The 21,889-nt window shown below is 45.9% G+C and overlaps 2 protein-coding genes across 2 annotated transcripts in view; both read left to right on the top strand.

The window, feature by feature from the left end:
- RNF7 (ring finger protein 7) overlaps nt 1-10,917 on the top strand; it is a 31,070-nt gene extending 20,153 nt beyond the window's left edge. The window contains exon 3 of the mRNA XM_063915586.1: nt 10,481-10,917. Within this exon, the coding sequence (XP_063771656.1) occupies nt 10,481-10,599 (119 nt within the window). The 3' untranslated portion in view covers nt 10,600-10,917. The remainder of the gene's footprint in view (nt 1-10,480) is intronic.
- Nucleotides 10,918-11,016: 99 nt separating this feature from the next.
- The window catches only part of GRK7 (G protein-coupled receptor kinase 7), a 206,872-nt gene continuing 195,999 nt past the window's right edge, over nt 11,017-21,889 (top strand). The window contains exon 1 of the mRNA XM_063915587.1: nt 11,017-13,871. Coding sequence (XP_063771657.1) covers nt 13,266-13,871 — 606 coding nt within the window. The 5' untranslated portion in view covers nt 11,017-13,265. The remainder of the gene's footprint in view (nt 13,872-21,889) is intronic.

The following is a 21,889-nucleotide window of genomic DNA, read 5'->3' as shown; positions in this document are numbered from 1 at the left end:
TCTCCCTCCGACAAGGAGGCAGTATGGAAAAAAATTCACAAGCTGTATTCCCAGCAGGTGATAACTAAATTACCCCTCCTACTACAAGAAAAGGGGTATTATTCCACACTATATTGTGGTACTGAAGCCAGAAGGCTAGGTGAGACTTATTCTAAAAAATTTTTTGAACACTTACAAAGGTTCAAATCAAGATGGAGTCACTCAGAGCAGTGATAACGAACCAGGAAGAAGAGGACTATATAGTGTCCCGGGACATCAGGGATGCTTACCTCTATGTCCCAAATTTGCCCTTCTCACTAAGGGTACCTCAGGTTCGTGGTGCAGAACTGTCACTATCAGTTTCAGACGCTGCCGTTTGGATTGTCCACGGCACCCCGGGTCTTTACCAAGGTAATGGCCGAAATGATGATTCTTCTTCGATGAAAAGGCGTCTTAAGTATCCCTTACTTGGACGATTTCCTGATAAGGGCATAGTCCAGGGAACAGTTGGAGGTCGGAGTAGCACTATCTCGGATACTGCTACAACAGCACGGGTGGATTCTAAATATTCCAAAATCGCAGCTGATCCGACGACACGTCTGCTGTGCCTAGGGATGATTCTGGACACAGTCCAGAAAAAGGTGTTTCTCCCGGAAGAGAATGCCAGGGAGTTATCCGAGTTAGTCAGGAACCTCCTAAAAACAGTGCATCATTGCACAAGGGTCCTGGTAAAAATGGTGGCTTCCTACGAAGCAATTCCATTCGGCAGATTTCACGCAAGAACTTTTCAGTGGAATCTGCTGGACAAATGGCCCGGATCGCATCTTCAGATGCATCAGCGGATAACCCTATATCCAAGGACAAGGGTGTCTCTCCTGTGGTGGTTATAGAGTGCTCATCTTCTAGAGGGCCGCAGATTCGGCATTCAGGATTGGATGCTGGTGACCACGGAGCCCAGCCCGAGAGGCTGGGGAGCAGTCACACAGGGAAAAAATTTCCAGGGAGTGTGATCAAGTCTGGAGACTTTTCTCCACATAAATATACTGGAGCTAAGGGTAAATTTATAATGCTCTAAGCTTAGCAAGACCTCTGCTTCAGGGTCAGCCGGTATTTATCCAGTGGGAAAAACATCACGGCAGTCGCCCACGTAAACAGACAGGGCGACACAAGAAGCAGGAGGGCAATGGCAAAAACTGCAAGGACTTTTCGCTGGGCGGAAAATCATGTGATAGCACTGTCAGCAGTGTTTCATCCCGGGAATGGAAACTGGGAAGCAGACTTCCTCAGCAGGCACGACCTCCACCCGGGAGAGTGGAAACTTCATCGGGAAGTTTTTTCCACATGATTGTAAACCGTTGGGAAATACCAAAGGTGGACATGATGGCGTCCCGTCTGAACAAAAAACGGGACAGGTATTGCGCCAGGTCAAGAGACCCTCAGGCAATAGCTGTGGACGTTCTGGTAACACCGTGGGTGTACCAGTCGGTGTATGTGTTCCCTCCTCTGCTTCTCATACCTAAGGTGCTGAGAATTATAAGACGTAGAGGAGTAAGAACTATACTCATGGCTCCGGATTGGCCAAGAAGGACTTGGTACCCGGAACTTCAAGAGATGCTTACAGAGGTCTTATGGCCTCTGCCGCTAAGAAGGGACTTGCTTCAGCAAGTACCATGTCTGTTCCAAGACTTACCGCAGCTGCGTTTGTCGGCATGGCGGTGGAAAGCCGGATCCTAAGGGAAAAAGGCATTCCGGAAGAGGTCATTCCTACCCTGGTCAAAGCCAGAAAGGAGGTGACCGCACAACATTATCACCACATGTGGCGAAAATATGTTGCGTGGTGTGAGGCCAGGAAGGCCCCACAAAGAAATTTCAACTCGGTCGTTTCCTGCATTTCCTGCAAACAGGAGTGTCTATGGGCCTCAAATTGGGGTCCATTAAGGTTCAAATTTCGGCCCTGTCGATTTTCTTCCAGAAAGAATTGGCTTCGGTTCCTGAAGTCCAGAAGTTGTCAAGGGAGTATTGCATATACAACCCCCTTTTGTGCCTCCAGTGGCACTGTGGGATCTCAACGTAGTTCTGGGATTCCTCAAATCACATTGGTTTAAAACCAGTCAAATCTGTGGATTTGAAGCATCTCACAGGAAAAGTGACCATGCTCTTGGCCCTGGCCTGGACCAGGCGAGTGTCAAATTGGTGGTTTTTTCTCAAAAAAGCCCATATCTGTTTGTCCATTCGGACAGGGCAGAGCTGCGGACTCGTCCCCAGTTCTCTCCCTAAGGTGGTGTCAGTGTTTTACCTGAACCAGCTTATTGTGGTGCCTTGCACCTACTAGGGACTTGGAGGACTCCAAGTTGCTAGATGTTGTCAGGGCCCTGAAAATATGTTCCAGGACGGCTGGAGTCAGGAAAACTGACTTGCTGTTATCCTGTATGCACCCAACAAACTGGGTGCTCTTGCTTCTAAGCAGACTATTGCTAGTTGGATGTGTAATACAATTCAGCTTGCACATTCTGTGGCAGGCCTGCCACAGCCAAAATATGTAAATGCCCATTCCACAAGGAAGGTGGGCTCATCTTGGGCGGCTGCCCGAGGGGTCTCGGCTTTACAACTTTGCCGAGCAGCTACTTGGTCAGGGGCAAACACGTTTGCTAAATTCTACAAATTTGATACCCTGGCTAAGGAGGACCTGGAGTTCTCTCATTCGGTGCTGCAGAGTCATCCGCACTCTCCCGCCCGTTTGGGAGCTTTGGTATAATCCCCATGGTCCTTTCAGGAACCCCAGCATCCACTAGGACGATAGAGAAAATAAGAATTTACTTACCGATAATTCTATTTCTCGGAGTCCGTAGTGGATGCTGGGCGCCCATCCCAAGTGCGGATTATCTGCAATACTTGTACATAGTTACAAAAATCGGGTTATTATTGTTGTGAGCCATCTTTTCAGAGGCTCCGCTGTTATCATACTGTTAACTGGGTTTAGATCACAAGTTGTACGGTGTGATTGGTGTGGCTGGTATGAGTCTTACCCGGGATTCAAAATTCCTCCCTTATTGTGTACGCTCGTCCGGACACAGTACCTAACTGGCTTGGAGGAGGGTCATAGGGGGAGGAGCCAGTGCACACCACCTGATCGGAAAGCTTTACTTTTGTGCCCTGTCTCCTGCGGAGCCGCTATTCCCCATGGTCCTTTCAGGAACCCCAGCATCCACTACGGACTCCGAGAAATAGAATTATCGGTAAGTAAATTCTTATTTAAGTCATATTTAGCATGTAGTAGTAACAAGTACACAAAAGTTACATGTCCGTCTCCTACCAGCATATTTTTACTTTGTTCCCTACCTTCATATATTCCTGGAACAAAAAAATTAGTATACATTCAGATATGAAGGATTGTGTATGAGATGTTGGGAGAACCCTTGTTGGTGAGCCCTTCATCTGTCAGAAATACACAAAAGAAATGACCTCTTTACCCATACTGCACTTCATGTTTCCTTCTTCAGTTGTGATTAGCAGTGTATCTCATAGTCGCTATAGAAGGAGTCTATTGGTGATCACACCTATGTTTATGACACAACTAGAACATAGAGATATAGATAGATATTATGTATGTGTATATAAAATATATATATTTCATCACTAATTTTTGTTTAGATTAATTTTTTGATCTTTTTGTGATCATATTTTCTCATGCACCCTATTTAACTCGTTTATTGTAGCTTGAGTCAGCTATTTTCCCAGGTGCTATAGACCAGGTACAGTAGCATACCTAAAATTTTACATCAATGTGATGGCTGTTTGTATGGTCCATTATTTTGAGCAATAGAGTAGAATCTGCAGAATAGTGGGGTCCCTTGTCTGGGGCTGCAGGCTTAAATGCATTGATCAATACATGAACTAAACTTTCACTATCTATTATTATTATTATTATTATTATTATTATTATTATTATTATTAGTTAATATAAAGAGCGCAGAGCCCCTGTGAGATGGAGAAAGATATATAATAAATATCTTTCTCTAACGTCCTAGAGGATGCTGGGGACTCCGTAAGGACCATGGGGAATAGACGGACTCCGCAGGAGATAGCTTTGGATTCTGGGTGTGCACTGGCTCCTCCCTCTATGTCCCTCCTCCAGACCCCAGTTTTACACTGTGCCCAGAGGAAGATGGGCGCACTGCAGGGAGCTCTCCTGAGTTCTTTGCATTTGAAAGCATTTTTTTTTCTATTTTTACAGGGAGCACTGCTGGCAACAGGCTCCCTGCATCGAGGGACTGGGGAGAGAGGAGCAGACCTATTTAAATGATAGGATCTGCTTCCTCGGCTACTGGACACCATTAGCTCCAGAGGGGGTGAACACAGGTTCGTCCTGGGCGTCCACCCCCGGAGCCACGCCGCCGTTCTCCTCACAGAGCCAGAAGAACAGAAGCAAGAAGACGTCTCAGGCGGCAGAAGCCTTCAGCGGCTTCACTGAGGTAACGCACAGCACCGCAGCTGTGCGTCATTGCTCCACACACCTCACACACTCCGGTCACTGTATGGGTGCAGGGAGCAGGGGGGGCGCCCTGGGCAGCAATAATAACACCTCAAAACATGGCAAAAAGACTATATACATGTACAGCTGGGCACTGTACATGTTTATAAAAGAGCCCCCGCCATTTTTACACAAATTTGAGCGGGACCGAAGCCCGCCGCCGAGGTAGCGGGGCTTCTCCCTCAGCACTCACCAGCGCCATTTTTCTCTCCACAGAAAGCTGAGAGGAAGCTCCCCGGACTCTCCCCTGCTTACACACGGTGAAGGGGTGTTTAAAAGAGAGGGGGGGGGGGGGGGGGGGGCGCACATCATTGGCGTATAAGATATTATACAGTGCTGCTGGGGGAAAAACATTTTGTGTTGGTCTCCAGGGTCATTGCGCTGGGGTGTGTGCTGGTATACTCTCTCTCTGTCTCTCCAAAGGGCCTTAAAGGGGATGCTGTCTTCAGAAAAGAGTTTCCCTGTGTGTGTGAAGTGTGTCGGTACGTGTGTGTCGACATGTTTGACGAGGAAGGCTCGCTTAATATGGAGAGGGAGTGTTTGAATGTCAGGTCGCCGTCGGCAACGCCGACACCGGACTGGGTGGGTATGCTGAATGTCTTAAATGCAAATGTGAATCTCCTGCATAAAAGGTTAGACAAGGCTGAAGCTAGGGATCAGTCAGGTAGCCAGACCGTGCCTGTCCCTGTGGCGCCAGGACCTTCAGGGTTTCAAAAGCGCCCCATATCCCTGGTCGCTGACACAGATACCGACACAGATACTGACTCTAGTGTCGACTATGAAGATGCAAAATTACAGCCGAAGGTGGCAAAGGGTATTCGATACATGATTATTGCCATAAATGAGGTTTTGCATATCACTGAGGAACCCCCTGTCCCTGACACGAGGGTTCACATGTATAAAGGGAAAAAGCCTGAGGTCAAGTTTCTGTCCTCATTTGAGCCAAGCGAATTGTGCGAAAAGGCTTGGGAGTCTCCGGACAGGAGACTACATGTTCCCAAAAGGATTCTTATGGCGTATCCTTTTCCACAGAAGGATAGGATACGATGGGAATCTTCGCCTAAAGTAGACAAGGCGCTGACACGCTTATCCAAGAAGGTGGCACTGCCTTCTCAGGATACGGCTTCCCTCAAGGTCCTGCTGATCGCAGACAGGAAATTACCATGAAGCACATTTACACACATTCAGGGACTATCGTTAGACCGGCCATGGCGTCGGCCTGGGTTTGTAGTGCTGTCGTGGCATGGGCAGACTCCTTATCTACGGAATTTGACACCTTAGATAGGGATACCATTCTAATGACCATTGAGCATATCGGAGATGCTGCCTTGTATATGAGGGATGCTCAGAGAGACATTTGTTTACTAAGCTCCAGAATAAACGCTATGTCTATTTCTGCTAGGCGACTCTTGTGGACCCGACAGTGGACGGGAGACGCCGACTCAAAGCGGCATATGGAGTCATTGCCTTACAAGGGGGAGGAGTTGTTTGGAGAAAGCCTCTCGGACCTTGTCTCTACTGCTACGGCCGGTAAATCGAATTTTTTACCTTATGTTCCCCCGCAGCATGCTAAGAAGATACCGCATTATCAAATGCAGTCCTTTCGTTCCAATAAAAGCAAGAAGGTACGAGGATCGTCCTTTGTTGCCAGAGGTAAAGGCAGGGGAAAAAAGCTGCACTCTGCTAGTTCCCAAGAGCAGAAGTCCTCCCCTACTTCCGCAAAGTCCACCGCATGACGCTGGGGCTTTCCGGGGGGGGGGGGTCAGATCAAGTGGGGGCACGTCATCGTCTTTTCAGCCACGTCTGGGTTCTCTCACAGGTGGATCCCTGGGCAATAGAGATTGTTTCCCAGGGATACAGACTGGAATTCGAAAACATGCCTCCTCGCCGGTTTTTCAAATCGGCTCTGCCGGCTTCCCCGTCGGAGAGGGAGCTGGTGTTAGCTGCAATTCACAAATTGTACATTCAACAGGTGATAGTCGAAGTTCCTCATCTCCAGCAAGGAGAGGGTTATTATTCATCCCTGTTTGTGGTACCAAAACCTGACTGTTCGGTCAGACCCATTTTAAATCTGAAATCCCTGAACTTGTATTTGAAGAGGTTCAAGTTCAAGATGGAATCGCTCAGAGCGGTCATCGCCAGCCTGGAGGGAGGGGATTGGATGGTGTCCCTGGACATAAAGGATGCGTACCTTCATGTTCCGATTCTCCCTCCTCACCAGGCGTTCCTGAGATTTGCAGTACAGGACTGTCGCTACCAATTTCAGACGTTGCCGTTTGGGCTTTCCACGGCCCCGAGAATTTTCACCAAGGTAATGGCGGAAATGATGGTGCTACTGCGCAGGCAGGGCGTCACAATTATCCTGTACTTGGACGATCTCCTCATAAAGGCGAGATCTCGGGAGAAGTTGCTGGACAGCGTGTCTCTGTCCGTGAAGACGTTGCAGAGGCACGGCTGGATTCTCAATTTACCGAAATCCCAGCTAGTCCCTGCAACGCGTCTGACCTTTTTGGGCCTGATTCTAGACACAGACCAAAAAAGAGTTTTTCTTCCAGTGGAGAAGGCTCAGGAGCTCGTAGCTCTGGTCAGGAACCTATTGAAGCCAAAAAAGGTTTCAGTGCATCATTGCACGAGGGTTCTGGGGAAGATGGTGGCTTCATACGAGGCCATCCCCTTCGGCAGGTTCCATGCAAGGACCTTTCAATGGGACATATTGGAAAAATGGTCCGGGTCCCATCTACACATGCAAAAACGGATCACCCTGTCTCCCAGGGCCAGGGTGTCTCCTGTGGTGGCTGCGCAGTGCTCACCTCCTGGAGGGTCGCAGGTTCGGCAATCAGGACTGGGTCCTGGTGACCACGGACGCGAGCCTCCGAGGTTGGGGAGCTGTCGCGCTAGCAAGAAATTTCCAGGGTCTCTGGTCAAGCCTAGAGACTGGTCTCCACATCAATGTCCTGGAGTTGAGGACCATATACAACGCCCTACGCCAAGCGGAGGAATGGCTTCGGAACAAACCGGTTCTGATTCAGTCAGACAATGTCACGGCAGTGGCGCATGTAAACCGCCAAGGCGGCACAAGGAGCAGAGTGGCCATGGCAGAGGCGACCAGGATTCTACGCTGGGCGGAAGGCCATGTAAGCGCACTATCAGCAGTGTTCATCCCGGGGGTGGACAACTGGGAGGCGGACTTCCTCAGCAGGCACGACCTGCATCCGGGAGAGTGGGGACTTCATCAAGAAGTCTTCACACAGATCACGGATCGGTGGGGACTGCCTGAGATAGACATGATGGCGTCCCGCCTCAACAAAAAGCTAAAGAGGTATTGCGCCAGGTCAAGAGACCCTCAGGCGGTTGCGGTAGACGCTCTGGTGACACCTTGGGTGTTCAGATCGGTCTGTGTTTCCTCCTCTACCTCTCATACCCAAGGTCTTGAGGATAATAAGAAGAATAAGAAGGGTCAGAACAATCCTCATTGTTCCAGATTGGCCAAGGAGGACTTGGTATCCGGATCTGCAAGAGTTGCTCACAGAAGATCCGTGGCCTCTTCCTCTAAGGCAGGACCTGCTGCAGCAGGGGCCCTGTCTGTTCCAAGACTTACCGCGGCTGCGTTTGACGGCATGGCGGTTGAACACCGGATCCTAGCGGAAAAAGGGATTCCGGAGGAGGTCATTCCTACCCTGATCAAGGCTAGGAAGGACGTGACGTCGATACATTATCACCGTATATGGCGAAAATATGTTTCTTGGTGTGAGGCCAGAGCTGCTCCTACGGAGGAGTTCCAGTTGGGCCTTCTGCTTCACTTCCTTCAAACGGGAGTGAATTTGGGCCTAAAATTAGGGTCCATAAAGGTTCAAATTTCGGCCTTATCCATTTTCTTTCAAAGAGAATTGGCTTCTCTTCCGGAAGTACAGACTTTTGTGAAGGGCGTGCTGCATATTCAGCCTCCCTTTGTACCTCCGGTGGCGCCTTGGGACCTTAACGTGGTATTAAGTTTCCTCAAGTCACCTTGGTTTGAACCACTCAAAACAGTGGAGTTGAAATACCTCACTTGGAAAGTGGTCATTTTGTTGGCCTTGGCTTCTGCAAGGCGGGTTTCGGAATTGGCGACCTTATCATATAAAAGCCCATACCTGATTTTTTACGTGGATAGGGCAGAGTTGAGGACTCGTCCTCAATTTCTGCCCAAGGTGGTCTCGCCTTTTTCATATGAACCAACCTATTGTCGTGCCTGTGGCTACACGGGACTTGGAGGATTCCGAGTCCCTGGATGTGGTCAGGGCTTTGAAGATTTATGTGACAGAACAGCTAGGATCAGGAAGACCGAAGCTCTGTTTGTTCTGTATGTGGCCAACAAGGTTGGCGCTCACTATTGCTCGCTGGATCTGTAACACGATTCAGCAGGCGCATTCTTCGGCAGGATTGCCATTGCCTAAATCGGTTAAGGCCCATTCCACTAGGAAGGTGGGCTCTTCTTGGGCGGCTGCCCGAGGGGTCTCGGCACTACAACTATGCCGAGCTGCTACTTGGTCGGGGTCAAACACCTTTGCAAAGTTCTATAAGTTTGATACCCTGGCTGAGGAGGACCTCCTGTTTGCTCAATCGGTGCTGCAAAGTCATCCGCACTCTCCCGCCCGTTTGGGAGCTTTGGTATAATCCCCATGGTCCTTACGGAGTCCCCAGCATCCTCTAGGACGTTAGAGAAAATAAGATTTTACTTACCGGTAAATCTATTTCTCGTAGTCCGTAGAGGATGCTGGGCGCCCGTCCCAAGTGCGGACTTCTTCTGTAAGACTTGTATATAGTTATTGCTTACATAAGGGTTATGTTATAGTTGATCGGGTTTGAACCGAGGCTATGTTATTGTTCATACTGTTAACTGGGTAGTTTATCACAAGTTATACGGTGTGATTGGTGTGGCTGGGATGAATCTTGCCCTTAGATTTACAAAAATCCTTTCCTCGTACTGTTCATCTCCTCTGGGCACAGTTTCTCTAACTGAGGTCTGGAAGAGGGACATAGAGGGAGGAGCCAGTGCACACCCAGAATCCAAAGCTTTCTTAAAGTGCCCTATCTCCTGCGGAGCCCGTCTATTCCCCATGGTCCTTACGGAGTCCCCAGCATCCTCTACGGACTACGAGAAATAGATTTACCGGTAAGTAAAATCTTATCTCTATTATATAGTTTTTCACTAAATCCTAGAATAGTGAAAAACTATTCTAGATTGTGTATGTAACAATAGATGTATATGCCGGTATTAAAACCACAAAGAAGAAACCTTGCCACGCTGACTAGGATGCATTGTATAACACACTAGCTATGCAGCTGGCAGTGTTTTTTTTTTTTTTTTTTTTTTTTTTGTGGAGCCACAGTATATGACATACACTGCAGTGGGGTCAGGGACTGCCAGGATTAGCCAAGTATTTACTTTTAATCTCTTTGGTCTCTTAAGAAGGAATTATCATTGGTGGGTAAATCTCCTAAAAGAGCACACCGTGTATACTGTGTTCTAGTAATAGCTTGCTGCAAAACTTGGCTTTGTGTCAGAGATCACAAATCATACCTACAAGGATTGTTGTCTCCAGGCTTCTTTGCAGGGCAACGTATGCAATCTATGAGATAGTCCCCTTGAAATACCCTTCCCAGTAACCACCTGGCACTGGCATTTGTCTGCCTTCCCTTGTAGGGATTATTATACACCAGTTCAGAATTGTACACTGGAGATCTGCTTCCATGTCAGTGTTGTTGAGCTGCTTAGACCTTTTTTATTTAATGTGTTTTTAAGGACACTACTGTTCTCTGGGTTTACCAGTCTATTCTTGTGGCCATCCTTAGACAGGTGCTCCAGAAATGTCTGTGATGAAAGCTTTGACTCAAGTTCAGAGAATCTGAGTATAACCCACACACCTCACTGACTTACCCTTGGTCATTATATCTATGTTAACACAAACATTGTACTCTCCTCTCTTACAGTGGTGTGGGGAGAATGTAATCACTCGTTTCACAACTGCTGTATGTCCCTGTGGGTGAAGCAGAACAACCGGTGTCCATTATGCCAACAGGACTGGGTGGTACAGAGAATAGGCAAATAATCTCTGCTGCACCCGGTGCAGAATGCTGCCCTCGCTCTGGGGTGCAAGCTTGTGATTTGTCTCTGAAACAGATGCCTGTTGCCCAGAGCTAGCTGCTTCTTTGTGTAACTCTGGTGCATGTGACGGAGAGTCATTAGAGATCCACATGAATGGCCCCGATGATGGGTACAGTGACTGTTCACATAATTCCCTCTGTCCGAGTCTATTACCAAAAGAAGAGATAAATTTGTATATTAAACAATAAAGACATACTGTCCTGGTGTATCTGCATGCAGATACAGACCTCTTTGGGTGTGGAATAAAATGAAATTACCTTTCTGTATTGCCTCTGCTGTGGGATTCACATGTATTTTTTTTTTATTTTTTTTATCAGTCTGATGTTCGGTCATGGTGTGCCATGTAGAGGAGATTTGTGTTATTCCCCTGTGAAAAGCTAAAGGCAGCCCCATGTCTATGTATCATCACCAGTATTCATTTGGAATGTATTAATCTGCTGTATGAATGAGTTGGGTAGTTATCCCATATACATCTCGTCCTGATTTTTATTTTTCTTTCTGTTCTAATTCAGCATAAATAGGCATCGCACCTAGAACCCCTTTTACCAGCCAATTACTTGTACGTAGTGGCTCTGTGCTGGTACTCCGATCTCTATAGATGACACTTTCATGTGCTGAAGTTCTGCTATCTCTGTAGTAACTGCAGATAGTGACAACTGGTCACGTTATGCAACAAAATCCACTGCAGCCTGTTCAAATTGTATTGCATATACCAATGTCTCCACTGATAAAACTGATAGTGCACCCCAGCTTATAAAGTATTCCAACTTTTTGGAATTTATATCATTTAAGCTTTGGCACTGGTTTACTGTATCAGCGAGGGTCTATCCCACTCCTTCTTTAATCAGGTTGGTGTAATCGGGCACCTCATCCAGTGCTGCATGTTTTGGTTTTTTATTTTTTTTTTATTTTCTTGCCACCTGTAGTTTAAGTGTTTAATAATATAGGTGTACTAATAAGTTTTATCGTGATACAGCATCTATTAGTATTATTATTGTTATTATTGTTATCATTGTTTATGATGTAAAATAACAAGGGAAAGGGAGTTGGGAATCTGACAGTGCAGGTTTTACTGATATCCAGGCTTCAGCACAGATGCTTAAATGAAAATAACTGAGGAACTAATTAATTTGTGCTCAAGCCTGGATATCACGAAAACCCGGACTGTTAGTGTGCCTTGAGGGCCGATGTTGGGAATGCCTGATCTACACAGAAGAAACCTATTTTACACAAGGTGCCATAGAAATGTATGACTGCAATTAAGCAATCGTGTGGTGCACGATGCGACATTGCCTGTGATGGGACCCAGACCTCGGCAAGTGCATACACACTTGCTGACATCGGCGGCAGGGGGAGGAGCGTGGTTGGCCCTCATAAGCAAGATCGCATGTTCCACATGCGATGCCGCATGCGACCCAAGGTAGCGCGCATCGTACCCTATATTGAGCGTACACACTATACAATATTGTTAGGAACTGAACGATTATCAACCAGATCGTATGCGATATTGCATAGTGTGTACACACCCTATGAGCCTGAGCAAATACACGTAGATGAAAAGTGCAAATGTCCTACTTGTGATGTAAATGGCATAGCACTTGCACAGAGAACTCTACCTGTGAGTGCTAACATTCAGCCTGGTTAGAAGTGGATGCAATGTCATTACTGGATGCAGCTGAGTGTTTTTTTATTATTTGCCTCTGTGCATTGCCCAATGACGCGTTGCAATTAATTAGCATTAGCGCTCACAGAGAAAATGTATTCACAAAGTGAGTGACAATATGTTGGGAGAGGGTAGAAAAACGCAGACGTGACGGGACCATTTTCTGGGCGTTCTGTAAACAGCAAGTTCGTTCGCAGCTGGAGAGGCATCTGCGTCTTAGGTGAGATGCATTGGGTTGCTCCCTGGTCCGATGGTCCCACTTATGTACGTATGTGAGTGGTCATTGCGAGATGCTGGCAGTGGGTGTGCACAAGACGGTGACTGAGCCATTAGTATGTTTTGGCAGGTACCCTGCATGCACCTTTTAATCGGGCCCATTGTAGAATTTTTTTGAAACACAGAGAAGTGAACAAAAAAAAACCAAAGCAAGATAGGCCATTTTATTTTAGATACAGATTGGTACAATCATCCACCATTGTGTATGACCTATTCATTAACAGTTCATGTTGTTAAGTTTCCAATTTTATATTATTTTATTCTCCATTTGAAGTGTACTTCTCCCATCAGAAGACATATGATCTTATATCGTCTGCTGTATCTTGATACCCGCATCTCTGGCTGCTGTTACCCTGCTCTGCCTTCTGCTAGTCTTCCACTGCCTGTTGCAACGCTCATTGCTGTACGTAATCAGCAGCTATAGATAGAAAGCCAAAAGCTCCTTACCGCAGAGAAACCTCTTACCAGTCACTTTCCACAAATGGTACAGGGAAAGGGTCTTAATGAAAATCCCTTAGTAGTATTTAATGCTAATTCAGTTGCCGGGCCCTGTGTCAGTTCCTGAGGAGGAAGAGAGTCACAAGAAGAGAGAGGTGGAAGTCATCCATCCCGTGACCTCTGTCCCGGCAGAGTGTTCCTCTCCTACTAGCTAAGTCCCGGAGGCAGCAGCCATGTGTGACATGGGAGGACTAGATAATCTGATAGCCAACACTGCTTACCTGCAGGCCAGGAAAAGCAGTGAGGGAGACCTGAAAGAGTTGCAGAAGAGGCGAAAGAGCCTGTCTCTGCCTCCCACGGACGTTTGTCGCAAGGAGATAAAAGACAGCATTACCGTGGACTATCAGACCATCTGTGTGGATCAGCCAATTGGCCGGCAACTATTTAAAGACTTTCTAAACACAGTGCCGGAATACCTGCTGGCTCAAAGTTTCCTGAATGAAGTGACTGATTGGGAACTGGAGGAGGGCTCGGTTAAGGAGAAACTATTACAGAGTTTGGTGAGCAAAAGGTTCAAAGAAAAGTCTGAGGATTGCCTTCCTTTCCTGAGTGCAGATCTTTCCAAGCAAATCAGGCAGGCACAGGGTAGTAATGTCCTACCACTGCTTCAGCTTGCCAAGGAGGAGACCAATGCTTACCTCAGGAATACCCCTTTCCAGGACTACCAGAACAGTGAGTTCTATGACCGATTCCTCCAGTGGAAAGCCTTTGAGAGACAACCAATCACCCACAAATACTTCTATGAATTCAGGGTGCTGGGAAAAGGAGGCTTTGGAGAGGTAGGTGGTAACATTGATGGCTATAGATAGAAGACCCAGTAAGAAACATGTCACTTTCTAATTGCATTCATTTTTGTGTTTTGTTTTTTAAATGCATGTGTTATGCTTAACCTCATCACTTCAATCCTATTCTAGTCCTGAAAGTGTTGCCAGGTGCTTGGAAGTACGGAATCACCAGTACTAGGCGTTATGGCCCTATGTGCTTTACAACCAAAGTAGTGTTGGGTTTTTGTTCAGGGATAGACATGGGGTATGAATTTATCTCACTAGTTTGATAGATTGCTCCGGTGGCTGGCTGCAGTAAGAGAGACTATTGTAGTTACACTGTCATCTTCAATATGCCCTCTTTTCGTCTGATATGACATCTTCAAAGGAGAGAAGCAAACCTCTGTGCACATGAACAAAATTGGGGAAAAATCAAATGTATCTAATTAAGACATGAAAGCACTGGGGCAGTTATAGAATTACAAACACCCGTCCCACAAGCGTCCTGGACACAACAAGAGGCTTTGAAAATTGTAACGTTTCAACAACACACTAGACTTTGCTACATATTTATTTTTATATATATATTTCCCTTCTATCTTGCCTTTAATATTGCTTGGATTTAAGTTAAACTACAGAAGAGTGAGTAGCATGGGTAAAAAAATCAAAATATAACTGGAGTACATGTGGAACTCTTAAGTCCAGGACTGCTAAGAGCGAAAGTTCCGTACAGGTGATGGATTTCTTACCTGTAAGTATGTTATTTAGAAAGCTTAGCCAATTATCATTAATGGGAGGGAAAGAGACAATAATTTCTTCTATGCAGTGACTTTGTTCAACTACATTGTATATGGGCAGAATCAGTGGTCGAAGTGGGGGTATGGAAAAGGCAAGGATGCAATTATGCGAGTGCTCCAGAAAAGGGGTGTGGTCACGCAAAATGGGGCGTGTCCAGTCTAGTACAACCCCTTATACTATCTAGTACTGGTGCCCCTTTCACCTTGTAGCACACGGCACGAGCCAAAATTCACATTACAGCACACGGCACGAGCCGAAATTCACATTACAGCACACAGTAGTGCACCTAATACACATTGCACCAGGTAGAACCTCCTATACACACTGCGACAGGTAGAGCACGTTATACATATTGTGCCAGATAGAGCACTGAGACACAATGCACCAGGTAGAGAGCACTGGGAGGGAGGGGAGGACGGGCACAGGGCAGATGCAGATTGGCACTCACCGCTGCGAAGGAGGGCGCTGTGCCGGGTCAGCGGGGCCAGTCTCTTGATGCTGATGGCGGAGCCCAGGTCAGCGCGCAGCGCCGTGGTGAGGGGGAATCAAACCATGCTGGAGGACTGGCGGGAGACACCGCAGGCTCTGATTGGCTGCTCCTGCACGCTGACCCTGTCTCCGCCTTCAGCTGAGCGCTATCAGCGCAGTGGGGGGGAGGAGTAACAGTGCGGCGGGGGGAGAAAGACCTTTGATGATTAGCAGGGCGCCAGGTCGGGCACAAACGGGCAGGGCGCATTCTGTCACTCAGAAAAGGGGCAGGGTGCAGCGCCCTGCGAAAGAAGCTTAGCGTGAACACTAACTTTTTCATTTAATTAAAAAAAAAAAAAATTCCGGGTCAGTGGAAGAAGTGGCGGTATACCATACCGCCGTATACCGCCCTACTTCGACCACTGGGCAGAGTGGATTTACAGACTCAAGGATGTGTACACTCTATACTTGAATTGTATCTAATTGGGTCCCTATATGAGTGCTATATTTATGTAGGCAGAGGTGGTGAATGCACTACTTTCTTTTCCCCTTTACTATTTGGTTTATCTATGTTGCTGATTTTTTTCTGACACCCAAATTTCCCTGATGGCAGTGATATGTCCTTCATACTTCTCTTGGCAGAATTATGCTCCAGCTCCATCCCTTTTTGTTTGTATAGTGGGTTGTAATTGTGGATTGGGTAAATGGGCATGTGTATGTATAGATCTATGTTTGTACACACACACACACACACACACACACACACACACACACACACACACACACTTCAATGATTGTTTTTAGAACAAATCAGATAGTGACAAGTTTGCTTTCTGATGGTTCAATGTACACAAACTTTGTCATGCACAAAAGTGTTAAAAAATATTGTATACAATTACATTGAAGCTATGTGTACGAGGGTGTACCCAAAACAAACAGGAATTAATGATTTACTAATTATTTATTTGTACATTGTGAAACTATAGTCACCCTCACGGTACTCTCCACTTGAATCAGTACATTTGTCCAAACGTTTTTTTCCATTGCTTAAAACATTTTTTTTTTTTTTTAACTCGCCTGCATTGATGCCTTTTAGTACTTCTGCCGTTTTTGGTTCCCTTCAATATCAGCAAAACGTTTTCCTTTAAGGTTTTCATCAGAGGAAATATAAAGGAAAAAAATAAAATGTTGCACTGGGCGAGATTGGGTGAATATGGTGGGTGAGGCAAAGGTGTCATGTTTTTTTCAGCGCTGTGTGGGCATGTGCATTGTCATGATGGAAGAACCAGCCACCTGTTTGCTACAAATCGGGACGTTTTTTCCTCAAATAGTGACGCAATCTTTTCAAAACTTCCAAATAAAAACAATGGGGTCGATTCTATTCGGCAACTTAAGAATAGCGCCGGGAATTAGCTCCCGACGCTATTCAATTCAGCTGCTAGTGACCCGCAATTGTCGGGAATTCTTCTCTCATCCCCGGGGGATGAGAGAAGAAACCCGACAAAAGTGCTGCCTCGCGGCTGGCGCGAGGCTGATTCTGTCGGGAATCAGCATCGCCGCGGGTAGTTAAGTCGGAGATTGCCCGTTCTCCCGACAAAACTACCTGTTAAGTCGGCGAGAACGGGACATCGCCGACTTAACTGGAGCTGAATTGAATAGCGTCGGGAGCTAATTCCCGGCGCTATTCTTAAGTTGCCGAATAGAATTGACCCCAATGTTTGACAATTTGACCCAGGGGTACAAAATCTGAGTGCACAATCCCTCTCACATTCTTGTGAGCGCGTTGTTCGTGTGAATCACCCATCACAAAAATGGGCGAAAGAGTGAATAACTTGTTGGGAAATAAAACAATCGCTGCAGTCAAATGCTACCTTTCCCTGCAACGTCAGCAGCGCGGGGATACTGCCTCAGAAGGGTTCCGCAAACATTCACCTAGCAGCGGAAGCCTACTACAAGCGACCCACTTTCTAGAACACTATTTCTGTACCTTTTGGTTACCCCCTTGTATATGACACATACATGCATTTCGTGTGCAGACTTGGGTCTCATTTTGGTTTACAAATGTTTTACAAATATATGTAAAAATCCAAAATATTTCTGACCTAACCATTTCTGATATGGGACTCGACCTGCGTGTGTGTGTGTGTGTATATATATATATATATATATATATATATATATATATATATATATATATATATATATATATATATGTGTGTGTGTGTGTATGTATATATATATATATATATATATATATATGTATATGTATATATATATATATATATATATACACACACACAAACAAACATAGAAAACCACAGCACTCGCCACCCCAGAAGCGGGGTGCAGTGTCTGCACTCACCACTCATAGGGTGGGGTGCATGCAGCCCATGGCCACCTACCCAAATACATACAAATAGAGAATTCAGCACTCACCATAGCAAGCTCACTTGTCCTCACAACATCAATAAATAAATGATGGGGGTTTAGTTAGTGAATTGGCCAATGCACGGAAGCCTGCATACCGCTCCACGGTACCCCACCTACATGCAGGTCCTACACTATCACAAAGCCTTCAGAATTAAAACCTGGCAACTGTATCACATAATATAACTGCAAATATGCCCACTAAGTTTAATGTATGCCTGCCACATATCTAGTGGCTTTTAAATATATATAGCAGCCCTAAGATTTTATTTTTATAGTCTTACTATGTTTTGAGTGATCTTTCTTAACAGCGTCTTAAACGCATGCTAGAAAGAGTCGCTCCAACAACTCTCCACCGGGTCGAAACAACGCTTACCTTCGGGTATTAGTGCTGTTTCGGCAAACGTCTGTGACGGATGTTCTAGCAGGTCCAGCAGACGCTACCAGGCTGTGGCCGGAGCATGGGGAGAAGGTAAGGCATCGGTTCCACTTACTAGGGGATTCCGGACACAGCCGCACTGTATTGGAGGAGACTACAAACAGTGGTTCATGCGCCGCCACTCTTAAGTGCTCCAGCGCTATGCTTTAGGGATCATAGGCGCCAGGACTAGGTTGAGGCCACGAAACCTGGAGTTTGTCAGCAGGGGGAGTCAGACGCTCTCCTGGTCGCCCCTCCCCCCAGTTCATGACCAGTTTCCGTGCGTCTCCCGTCCATGAACTGATGGCCTCACTTCCGTCTCAGACGCTACCACGAGGGTACTCGGTCGCAGCTTAGGCCGCTGCGGTTGTGTACACTAGAGTTGCCGCCGAGACCGGGTCGCAGACAGGAGCATCTGCATACACTCATCGTTCACTAAGCGTCTGTGTCCGTTATCAGTTACCGGAGCGGCAGTGTACACTAGTAGCGTCTGAATCCACTCAGCGTCTTTCGAGCGTATTGATCGATCTTGGAAGTGGGGTGAGTCTCCCTGTATCCCACTCTGAGTAAGGCTTATACAGTACTAAGATTCTATCTACTTGTTAGTATGAATAGTTAATTTTGGTACACAATGCATATGAGGCCTGTACAGTACTGTTGTTTTCTGCATATTATGTCTGAAAAACTTGTTGTAATAGCTGTTTAAAAACAGAAATACAGTAATTGTACGCCTACATACTAGAATAGTATTTTTGTGTTTGATTATATTCTCATATGACAATTTTTAACATGTGCCTGACTGCTAGTGTGATTGCTGACTTTTATATGTTTGTCAGTATTGTTTCTGAAACTCAATTCAGGTGCACGGGTTGTGGTCAGATTGATATCACTTCTATATCTATATAGGTGATTTTCAGTCAGAGTGTAGTATTTGTAAAAAAAAACCTGATTATTTACCATGTCTGTGAGCGGCAAAAGACGAGGATATTTTATCAGGCACTTCTACACCCTTAACATGCTTATCTGGTAAAAGGATTTTTCATGGAATAGCCCAGTATCTTACTTATGAGGTGCAACGCCCTGCAAAAAGGGGTGTGGTTGCACAGACCTTGTCTACAATAGCTGACAGATTAGCACCTGCAGTTCCACCCCCGGGAATAGGTTACACTATTAACCCATACATGCAGCTCCCTCCTTATGGTTTGGTTCCAGCAGCTTCTATAAGTAGCCAGGCTATTAAAAACAGGGTAGATACATCCATGTTACAGACTACACAAAATGATACAACAGATGAGGATACAGTGTATTCAAATATCCCGGAGGATATAGCTGAGCTTATTGATGCCATGAAGGCTAGTCTGTCTCTGGAGGAATCAGCCAAAGCAGTGTCAAAATCTAAAGCACCTATGTTTAAACGTCCAAAAACAGTTAGGACTGAATTTCCAGAGTCAGAAAATATGACGGAAATTATGGAAGGACCTTGGGCTACACCCAATAAAAAGTATAAGATTCCGATAAAAAGGGATTCTTACTATCATTTTCCAGCTGCGGACTGTTCAAAAGGAGAAGTTCCTCCTAAAGTAGATGCACATGTTGTGCGACTTGTGCGTAAATCTATTTTACCATTGCCGTCTACCTCACTGAATGATATCACAGATAGAAGAGTAGATGGTTATATATATATATATATATATATATATATATATATATATAATATTTCTCTAACGTCCTAGTGGATGCTGGGGACTCCGTAAGGACCATGGGGAATAGACGGGCTCCGCAGGAGACTGGGCACTCTAAGAAAGATTTAGTACTACTGGTGTGCACTGGCTCCTCTCTCTATGCCCCTCCTCCAGACCTCAGTTAGAATATGTGCCTGGAAGGAGCTGGGTGCATTTTAGTGAGCTCTCCTGAGCTTGCTATTAAGAAAAAGAGAGGGGGGGCACATAAATTTGGCATAAAAACAATATATACAGCAGCTACTGGGTTAACACTAAGTTACTGTGTGATTCCTGGGTCATATAGCGCTGGGGTGTGTGCTGGCATACTCTCTCTCTCTGTCTCTCCAAAGGGCCTTGTGGGGGAACTGTCTTCAAATAGAGCATCCCCTGTGTGTGTCGACATGTCTGAGGTAAAAGGCTCCCCTAAGGAGGAGATAGAGCAAATATGTGTGGGTGTCTCCGTCGACAACGCCGACACCTGTTTGGATATGTGTAAGTGCTAAGGTGAATTTATTGCACAAAAGATTAGGGAACAGACAGGAAATCTACCCATGTCTGTCCCAATGGCACAGAGACCTTCAGAGTCTCACAATGCTCACTATCCAAAATAATAAACACTGATATCGACACGGAGTTTGACTCCAGTGTCGACTACGATAATGCAAAGTGACAGCCAAAATGGCAGAGAAGTATTCAATATATGATTATTGTAATAAAAGATGATTTGCTTATCACTGATGACTCATTGTCCCTGACACAAGGGTAAACATGTTTAGGGGGAAGAAAGCTGAGGTAAATTTCCCTCCTCTCATGAAGAAAAAGAGCGGGAATCTCCAGACAACAGACTGCAGCTTCCCACAAAGAATTCTCAGGCAATATCCTTTCCCCACTAGGGCCAGGATGTGATGGGAATCTTCCCCTAGAGTGTCACGTTTGCACAGAAGGTAGCCCTAGCTATTCTCATGGATCCTGCAGATAGCGTGCACATTCTGGTACACTACTCAGACCGGTGATTGTGTCGGCATGGGTTTATAGCGCTGGGGCGGCGTGGAGGTACCTTATCAGCAGAAATTGAGACCCTAGTGTGTGTGTGTATATGTATGTATATATATATGTGTGTGTGTGTGTGTGTGTGTATATATATATATATATGTGTGTGTGTGTGTGTGTATATATATATATATATATATATATATATATATGTGTGTATATATATATATATATAATGTATATAGAGAGATATGTTTATATATTAAATTAAAGATGCTGTCTTAAGAGAGAGAGATATATATATATATATATATATATATATATAATCAAACATGCCCAAAGAGACATGAGTATACTGGGTCCTAGAGTCAAAGCTATGTCGATTTCTGCTTGACGTGTCCTGTAGAATATGCAATGGACAGATGATGCCAACTTAAGTGGCATATGGAAGGCTGAGGATTGTGTGGAGAAGGGTTCTCGGACCTGGTCTCCACGGCTATAGCTGGTAATTCGGATATTTTGCCTTCTATTCCTGCACAGCCTAGGAAAGCACGTCATTATCAAATGCAGCTTTTCGAACAAAGAAACAAGAAAGTCCGAGGTGCGTCCTTTCTTGCCAGAGGCGGGGCCAGAGGAAAGAAGCTGCACAGCACAGCTAGTTCCCAGGAACAGAAGTCCTCCCCGGCCTCTATGAAAATCCACCGCATGTCGCTGGAGCTCCACAGACGGAGCTAGGCCCGGTGGGGGCACGCTTTCGTAAGTTATGCAACAAGTGGGTTCACTCCCTGTTAGATCCCTGGGCAATAGATATTGTGTCTCAGGGATACAAGCTGGACTTGGAGAAGATGCCTCCTCACTGACGGCCCTGCCGGCTTCCCCCCACGAGAGGGAAACAGGGTTAACTGCAATTCACAAATTGTATCTTCAACAGGTGGTGGTCGAGGTTCCCCTCCTTCGACAAGGAGGGGGTTATTATTCGACCATGTGGTAGTCCCGAAACCAGACTGTTCGGTCAGACCCATATTGAATTTAAAATCCCTGAACATATACCTGAAAAGGTTCAAGTTCAAGATGGAACCGCTAAGAGCGGTCGTTACAAGCCTGAAAGGGGGAGATTTTATCGTGACTCGGGACATAAAGGAGGCATACCTTCATGTCCCCATTTATCCACCTCATCAGGCGTACCTCAGAATTGCGGTACGGGATTGTCA

The sequence above is a fragment of the Pseudophryne corroboree genome, chromosome 4, assembly GCF_028390025.1.
Source record: "Pseudophryne corroboree isolate aPseCor3 chromosome 4, aPseCor3.hap2, whole genome shotgun sequence".
Classification (NCBI taxonomy): Eukaryota; Metazoa; Chordata; class Amphibia; order Anura; family Myobatrachidae; genus Pseudophryne; species Pseudophryne corroboree.
The sequence above is the reverse complement of the archived record's forward strand: the minus strand, read 5'-3'. Positions and strand labels throughout refer to the sequence as shown.